Here is an 8,759-nt window from a genome sequence, read left to right as displayed (position 1 = left end):
ATTTTGCAGAAACTCTCCCAGTGTTATGAGAAAAATAACAATGACAATAATATTAGTAGTAAATACAAAAGATAAGTCAGTTTAAATTGAGCTGGTAGCATGCATGACTTCAATTATCTATTTATTAGTAGTTTCAAAATAGTCCTTATCCGCAGATAGGAAGAAACAGGAAACAGACTCTTAAGTGCCTATCACAATGCAAGATTTGCCAACTTTATAACTTGCTCAGGCACCCTTATAAAAGAAGCTAGGCACACTGGTGATCCCATCTCAAACACACTCAAAGGAGACAGAACATCTTCCTCTTACTGTCCTCCAGTACCTGTGGCTCCTCCTGCTTAAAAAGCAAAACAAGAAAGAAATAATACCTCCCAGAGACTATCACACTTGATCTTGGACAAATCTTTAGAATAGATTAGTAATCAAGTTAATTCAATTGTTTCCTTTACATGGTTCATATCACATGCTGTGAACCTTGTAGGATCACCCCAATGCAGATTCTGAGGCAAAACCTTGAGTTTTATGTTATGGAAAATAACAGTAACCTATAATAACATAAAACAACAATAGACCTGTTCTCAAGGCATTGGCCCTACCCAAAGCAAAACAAAATTTCCCAAATATTTATGAGTTTGCAGTTTCAAATCTCTTCAAAAGTTGACTTTATATGAGTCTTTAAACAGGGCTCAGCACTTTCAGTGAGGTTAAAAGTGGATGCTCACAAGGAAGGTTTTAAGAGATAAGAGAGCCCCTCACTACCAACCACACAGAAGACCAGCAGAATCGTAGAGTCAGTGCCCACCCATTTTTACTTCTGGAATATCTCCCACCATGTGAAAGACCACCTCCCTTCCACACGCTATCCTTTCCAATGAGAACATCGCAAAAATTTCATCCTTGGCAGGATTTGTTCAGGGTTTCACTCTACCACTGGTGTCAGTCTGCCAGCATTCTGCTTTAATGTCTTGTTGAACTCCCCCTTTTTAAGGGCACACAAATCCCACTCAACCAGTTCATGTACTAACATGACCTCTGCAAGCCCCTTACTCCACAAAACACCAATCTCCATTCCTGACCATCACAGAAGGGAAGGTCTAGCTTATTTGGTCAAATATTAGCTAAAATGAGTTGTCAAATAGGTAAGCTGTAATTTATTTCTGGAAGCCAGAACCCTGTCCTGGCACACTTATATTTTTCCTCTGGCATGCCCATCTTTTCCCTTGATGTGCCTAATAGGGAGAACTCTGCACACAGGACATTTTCAGCTAGTATTTGTTTAGTGAACGGATCATTTCTTTTTTTTTTTTTTTTTTTTTTTTTTGAGACAGAGTCTTGCTCTGTCGCCCGGGCTGGAGTGCAGTGGCCAGATCTCAGCTCACTGCAAGCTCCGCCTCCCAGGTTTATGCCATTCTCCTGCCTCAGCCTCCCGAGTAGCTGGGACTACAGGCACCCGCCACCTCGCCCGGCTAGTTTTTTGTATTTTTTAGTAGAGACGGGGTTTCACCGTGTTAGCCAGGATGGTCTCGATCTCCTGACCTCATGATCCGCCCGTCTCGGCCTCCCAAAGTGCTGGGATTACAGGCTTGAGCCACCGCGCCCGGCTACGGATCATTTCTTTACAGTAGGTAGTCTGGCAGGGTTCAGAAGCACAACGCTGGAGACAAGCTTAACCATTGGAGTTCTAATAGCTGGCTGCCTCTTTGGGTCTCTATTTCTTCATCTTAATCTGAGGATAATAATTACATCTACATCCCCTTTTACGTCTTTCTTTCTTTTTTCTTTCTTTTTTTTTTTTTTTTTTGTTTGTTTGAGATGGAGCTTTGCTCTGTTGTCAGGCTGGAGTGCAATGGCGCAATCTTGGCTCACTGCAACCTCTGTATTCCAAGTTATCCTGCCTCAGTCTCCCAAGTAGCTAAGATTACAGGTGCCCACCACGCCCCGCTATTTTTTTTGTATTTTCAGTAGAGATGGGGTTTCACCATGTTGGCCAAGCTTGCTTTGAGCTCCTGAACTCCCCAATAATGTCTTGATCTCAGGTTATTCACCAGCCTGGGCCTCCCAAAGTGCCGGGATTACAGGCATGAGCTACTGTGCCCTGCTGGAAACTGCATTTATTACCAGCCATTTATTACCAAGTCACCTATGTTGTATGACATATACCAAGTAGTTAATAAACAGCTATTGATCTAATGCAGGACTAATAAGGTTTATTTTTTCTACTTCAACATGCGGTACCTGTGTCAGATGCAAATAAGACCTCAGGAGTCTGCCTGAAGTAGTTGAAAATAAAAGATCCTTTCATCAGTCAGTTGGATGGTGTAACAAGTTAGGTATGAATGTATCACCTGTACCAGCTAAGTGAGATGTATGTTTACCATCATATAACAAAGCAAACACGTGTTTGCCACGCTAAGGGCTTAGAGTCTGAATTTCTGATGAGAAATAAAGTGGTATCTAGAAAACCTCAGAGAATGATATTCCATATATCCATTATCATCAGTAGCATTTCTTAAAATTTTCACACATCCTTCTGGGCACAGCGGCTCACTCCTGTAATCCCAGCCCTTTGGGAGGCCAAGGTGGGAGTATTACCTGAGGTCTGGAGTGAGTTTGAGACCAGCCTGACCAACAAGGAGAAACCCCCTCTCTACTAAAAATACAAAATCAGCCAGGCGTGGTAGTGCATGCTTGTAATTTCAGCTACTCAGGAGGCTGAGGCAGGAGAATCCCTTGAACTGAGGGGATGAAGTTTGCGGTGATACGAGATAGCACCATTGCACTCCAGCCTGTTCAACAAGAGCAAAACTCTGTCTCAAGAAAAAAAAAAGTATCACATATCTAGTAAATTCTTTAAAAACAAGATATCTTAATGAGCAGCCAGTTCAGCAGTATTTTCAAGAATGATAAGACAGCAGTGCCACTTCATTTACCTTAAATGGAGCACAAGATCCTTTCGAAGGAATTCATACCCATTCCTGCAAAAAGTTCTGTCGACTCTTGAAGGTAGCACAGAACTAAGCGTGTGTGTGTGTGTGTGCGTGTGTGTGTGTATGTGTGTTTCCAAAGAGGTTTTAGCCTAGACTGTGGTCTCTAACAGACTACCTGATTAAAATATGGCTTAGAAACTCTACCTGCCTACTTGTAAAAGCATCGGGTCTAGAGAATGCTTGCCATGGGTGTGAAAAAATGAAAACAAAATCACGTTCTTATCTTTGCAATTCCCTTTCCCTCACCTTCCACTTCTATTAAATATATGTCAGCATCATTGTGCACAGGTGCAGGGACCACTACATATCTTAAAAAGGGAAAAAAAACCCCTCATATATAGGGGGATGCACTGGCAACTTTGCCTTTGCAGAAATCATTTTGTTTCCACCAGACAGAAGTGTCTCACTATTTTCAGCATTGTCTTCTAACAGGCAAACTTTGTTTTTATTGACTTTGAAAGGGATAAGCTTGAGTCTAAACTCTTAAGCAAGAACGAGAGTTTAATTTTCTATTAATGAAAATCCCAGACAGGATTTTCGGCCTACCAAATCGTTATACTTTTTATTCATTCTTCTATCTCTCTCCACAACCACTAACATCACCACCCGCAAAAGAAGAAGAAAATCCCTCCAATATTCCCCGAATGTGTGCTGCTGCTAGCTCCGAAGCTCTGTAGTTTTGTAATGGAATGTGAACCCCGGATCTAGGCTCCTGTTCTATCTCCTACCCAGTAAGGAGAGAGGCAGGACAAATCCGCTGAGCAGGAAAAATTTCTTTCCATGTCATTTACAACCTGTCATGGATGCAGCGCTGACAAGGGTCGCCAGGTGCCCAGGGCGCTTGCCAAGTCTGCCACTGGCCAGCGCGTTCTGCGCCGGGCGGGGTCCCCGAGCTCTGTAGGTCTCCGCCCTGCCTGGAAAGGAAGTGGAATGGACGCTGTGCTTCGTCCTCACGTCAAGGAGTGGTTGACATCCTCGATGTGCCCTCGGCCCAGAAAACGCCCCTCTTCCCAGGAAGGGCGTTGGCGACGGGAAGGACCTCGCCTGCTCCTTAGCCAACGTAAGGGTGGTAGTTTTATAAGAGACACCAGTGGGAAATGGAGGAGGGGGCCCAGGCAGAGGCAGATGTTGGGGACAGAGGAAGGGACACTAGGCTGCAGGCTGGTTTGGGAGGATAAAGAAAAGCCCCGGAAATAGCCACAGATTTTTCCAGCGGGAGATGGCCCTCCCGCCTTTTTCCTGGACTCACGATGGCACCCGGCACCCAGCCCCCAACTCGTGCAAGGAAGGTGCAGTCCACACCGACGGATCCCTGTAAAACACACACCCCGTCAACGGAGGAGTGAGGAACGACAGGCGTCTCCATGGCCAGGCCGTGCTCCCCTTCTTTCCTGGGTGCCCTAGGTTGTAGTCCAGCACACCACCACCACCAGCCAGGAAAGGGCCAGGACGCAGGGCTGCCTGCTGCCCCCTCGACGCTAGTGTCCTCTGCCCAGGAATTTCAAATCCGCAGAGCAGGGTGCTGCAGTGGCTTCCACCGAACACTCTGGCGACAGCACTCCAGGAGGCCACCTTCTGGCCAGCAACCCCTTGCTTTGCGGCTGCAGGGGAAAGCAGGAGCCCTAGTTTTCAGGCTTTCCTGCCAGAGAGGTACTGGAAAGGCCATGGAAGGAAAATCCCTCATTCCACAGGGAAAGAATGCAGGGAGACAGAGGGCAGAAGTAGGAGAGCAGCGTTGGAAAGATGTTTCTGGCCTAGGAGGCTTGCACCATCCGAGTCCCGGTGAGGCTATAACAAATAAATTCACCCCAGTATTTCGGGAAGCCAAGGCAGGCAGAGCACTTGTGCCCAGAAGTTTCAGACCAGCCTGGGTAACGTGGTTAGACCCCGTCACTACAAAAGACATTTAGACAGCTGTGGCAGGCCACACCTGTAATCTCAGCTACTCGGAAGGCTGAGGTAAGATGATCCCTTAAGGCTACAGTGAATCATAATCTTGTGCCACTGCACCCCAGACTGGGTGACAGATCAAGGCCCTTTCGTCAGCTCTCTCTCTCTCTCTCTCTCTCTATATATATATATATATATACACACACACACACACACACATACACACACATATACACACATACACATACACACACACACACATACGTATTATTTACACACACACAATATATATATTATCTGCCTGGGTTGGCCAGATTCCTATCCTGTAAAAGTTAATATAGATGCACAGCAGGTCTTGCTAGCACAGTGCAGCAGAGATTGTGGCTAGGTGTGCTGAGTGCTGCTTGGAATGGCCAGTGGCTTGGTAAGAGGAGGAATAAGGGTGGAGGGTGGAGAAAGAAAAGGAGGAACAAAGAAGAAGAGGAGAAGAGGAAAAACAAGAAAAAGGGGAAGAGGAAGTGAAAGAAGAACAAATGAAGAGGAGGAGAAAATGAGAAGAAGATAGTAAGAAGACAGGAAGTAGAGAAAACAAAACAGATGAGGAGAATAACGGGACCAGAAGAGGAGAGGAGAAAAAAGAAGCTGGCAGGAGGAGATAAGATGGAGAAGAAGAGGAGAAAAAAGAGAAAGAGGAGGAGAAGAGGAGAAGGAGGAGGAGGAGAGGAGGAAAGGGGGGGAAGGAAGAAAGAGAAGAAGAGGAGGAGGAGGAAAAAAGAAGAAGGAGGAGGAGAAGAGGAAAAGGAGAAGAGAATGAAAAGAGGAGAAAAAACAGAGAAGACAAAAGAAAAAGGAGGAGAGGAGGAAAATAAGTAGGAGAGTAGGAGGGGGAAGAGAAGAAAAAGAAGGAGGAGAAGAGGAGAAGGAAAAAGAGGAGAGGACAAGAAGGAGGAAAAGGAGGAGAAAAGGAGGAGGAGGAAAAGAAGAAGAGAATGAGAAGAGGAGGAGAAAAAGAGTAGGAAGAAAGGAGGTGGAGAAAAGCAGGAGAGATATAGGAAAAAGAGGAGAAAAGAAGGAGGAAAAAAGAAAAAGAAGAGAAGGAGCAGCAGGAAAAGGAAAAGCAGGATGAGGAGGTGAAGAGGAGACTGACAAGGAGAAGAAGGAGAGGAAGAAAAAAGGAAAAGAGGAGTAAAAGGAGAAATAAGAAAAGGAGGAGGAGATGAGGAGGAGAAGAGAAGGAAGAGAGGGAGGAAGAGGAGGAGAAGAAGAAGGAGGAGGAGGGGGAGGAGGAGGAGGAAAGGAGAGGAAACAAATAAAAGAAAGAGGTGGAGGAGAGGAGATGGAGGAGAAGAAAAAGGAGTGCATTACAAAAAAGGGGGAGAAGAAGGAGGAGAAAAAGCAGAAGGAGTAGAAGGAGGAAGAGAAGAGGAGAAGGAAAAGTAGAGGAGGAGAGAAGGAGGAAAGAAAGAAAAGGAGAAAAGAAGGAGGACAGGAGGAGAAGAAGAGAAGAAAAAAAGAAAAAGCAGAAGAGGAGGAAAAGGAAAAGAATGAGAAGGAGGAGAGGAAAAGGAGGAAGTGGAGAAGAGGAGGAGGAGTAAGAGGAGGCACAGAGAAGAAAAAGAAAAGGACAAAAAGAGAAAAATAGGAGAAGCAGAAAAGGAAAACAAAGAGGAAGAGAAGTAGAGTAGGAAGAGGAGAAGAAGAGGAGGAAAGAAAAAAAGGATGAACAGGAGAGAAGAAAAAGAAGGAGGAGGAGAGAAGGAGGAGAGGAGGAGATGGAACAGAAGGAGAAGGAAGAGGTGAGGAGAGAAATGAGGAAAGGAAGAAAAGAGGAGGAATGAAGGAGGAGGAGGAAAGGAGGAAGGGAGAATAAGCAGAAGGGGAGAAGAAGAAAAAGAGGAGGAAAAAAGGAGAAAGAGAACTGGTGGAGGGAAAGGACAGTAGGAGGAGAAGGAGAGGAGAAAAAAGAGAGGAGGAGAAAAAAGGAGAAAGTAGGAGCAGAGAAAAAGGTGAAAAAAGGAGGAGAGGAGAAGGAAAGGAGATGAAGGAGGAAGAAAAAAGAAGGAAAAGGAGGAGGAGACAAAAAGGAGGAAGAGAGAAAAAAAGAAAAGAAAAAAGAACAGGAGGATGAGGAGAGAGAGAAAAGAAGTAGAGGGGGTGGAAGAGGAGAAAAGAAGGAGGACAAAAAGGGGAGAAGAAGGAGAAAAGGGAGAAAAATAAGAGAAGAAAAAGAAGAAAGAGGAGGAGAAAAGGAGAAGGAGAGGAAGAGAAGAAGATTGGGAGGAGAAAAGAAAGAGGAGGAGGAGAAATGAAGGAAGAAGAGAAGAAAAGAAAAGAAGGAGGAGAGAAGGAGAGGAGAAGAAAGAGAAAAAAGGAGTTTAGAGGGAAGAGAGGAGAAAAAGGAGGGGAGAGGAAAAAAGAAGGAGAGGAGAAAAAGGAGTAGAAGACAAAAAATGAAAAAAGGAGGAAAAGAAGGAGGAGAGAATGACTCAGAGAAGGAGAAGAGGAGAAGGAGAGAAGAAGGAGGAGAGAAGAAATAGGAGAATAAGAGAAATGGAAGAGGAGAGAAGAAGAAGAGGAGGAGGAGGAAAAGAAGGGGGTGAGGAAAAGAGGAGGAGGACAGAACAGGAAGAGAAGAGGAGGAGAGAAATGAGGAGAAGGAGAGAAGGACTAGGAGAAGTGGAGAAGGAGGAAGAGGAGAAGAAGAGGAGAAAAAGAAAAGAAAAAGGAGGAGAGCAGCAAGAGGAGGAGAAGGAAAGGAAGAGGATGGGGAGGAAGAGGAAAGGAGGAGGAGAGAAAAAGGAGAAGAGGAGAAGGAGAAGAGGAGGAAAAAAGAAGAAAACAACAGAGGAGGAAAGAAGGAGTAGGCAAAAAAGGAGAGAAGAAAAAGAAAAACAAGAGAAAAAGAATAAAAAAAGGAGGAGGAGAGTAGAAAGAAAAGCAGGAGAAGGAGAGAAGGAGGAGGAAGAGAAAGAGAGGAGAGAAAAACAGAAGAGTAGAAAAAAGAGAAAAAGAGAGTAAGAAAAGGAGGAGGAGGAGAGGAGAAGGAAGAAAAAGAGGAGAAAAGGAGGAGGATGAAGACTGAAAGAAAAGAAAAAGGAGTTTAAGAGGAAGGAGAAGGAGTAAGAGAAAAGAGGAGGAGGAGGAAGAGAAGTTGGACAGGAGAATTAGGAGCAGGAGGGTTGGAGGAGAGAAGAAAGAAGAGAGAAAAAAGGGGAGAAGAGGAGGAGGCAGAGGAAAAGAAGAGAAAAAGAGGAAGAGAAGGAGAGAAGAAGGAGGAGAAAAAGGAGGAGCAGAGGAAAAAGAGGAGGGGAGGAGAAGAGAAGGAGGAGGAGAAGCAAAAGAAGAAAAGGAAAAGAGGATGGGGAGAGATGGAGGAGGAGAGGAGAAAAAGGAGGGAACAAATGAGAGAAGCAAAAGAGAAGAAGAAGGAGGAGAAAAATAGAAAGAGAAGGAGAGGAGGAGGCGAGCAGCAGAAGAGGTGGAGAGAAGAAAAAGGAGAGGAAGAGGAGAGAAGGACCAAGAGGACAGGAAAAGGATATGGAGAGGAGAAAAAGGAGGAGGTCCAGAGGAGAAGAGAAAAATAAGAGGAGGAAGAGAAGGAAAAGAGAAGAAGGATAAAGAGAAGTAGAAGAGAAAAAGGAAGAGGAGAGAAGGACCAAGAGGACAGGAAAAGGATATGGAGAGGAGAAAAAGGAGGAGGTCCAGAGGAGAAGAGAAAAATAAGAGGAGGAAGAGAAGGAAAAGAGAAGAAGGATAAAGAGAAGTAGAAGAGAAAAAGGAAGAGGAGGAGAACAAGGAGGAGAAAAGGAGAAGAGGAGATGGAGAAGACAGAGGATGAGAAGGAGAAAGGAAGAAAGAGATGAGAACAAGGAGGAAAAGAGG

The 8,759-nt window shown here is 44.9% G+C and overlaps 1 protein-coding gene across 1 annotated transcript; it reads left to right on the top strand.

The window, feature by feature from the left end:
• The first annotated feature begins 3,767 nt into the window (after positions 1-3,767).
• LOC105519970 (protein PXR1-like) lies at positions 3,768-6,519 on the top strand. Its single transcript, XM_011953522.1, is given in 4 exon segments — positions 3,768-4,047; positions 4,392-4,769; positions 5,910-6,007; positions 6,370-6,519. Coding segments are annotated over 4 exon segments (906 nt in total).
• The last annotated feature ends 2,240 nt before the right edge of the window (positions 6,520-8,759 follow it).

The sequence above is a fragment of the Colobus angolensis genome, unplaced genomic scaffold (assembly GCF_000951035.1).
Source record: "Colobus angolensis palliatus isolate OR3802 unplaced genomic scaffold, Cang.pa_1.0 Scaffold365, whole genome shotgun sequence".
Classification (NCBI taxonomy): domain Eukaryota; kingdom Metazoa; phylum Chordata; class Mammalia; order Primates; family Cercopithecidae; genus Colobus; species Colobus angolensis.
This window is presented reverse-complemented; position numbering and strand designations above follow the sequence as displayed.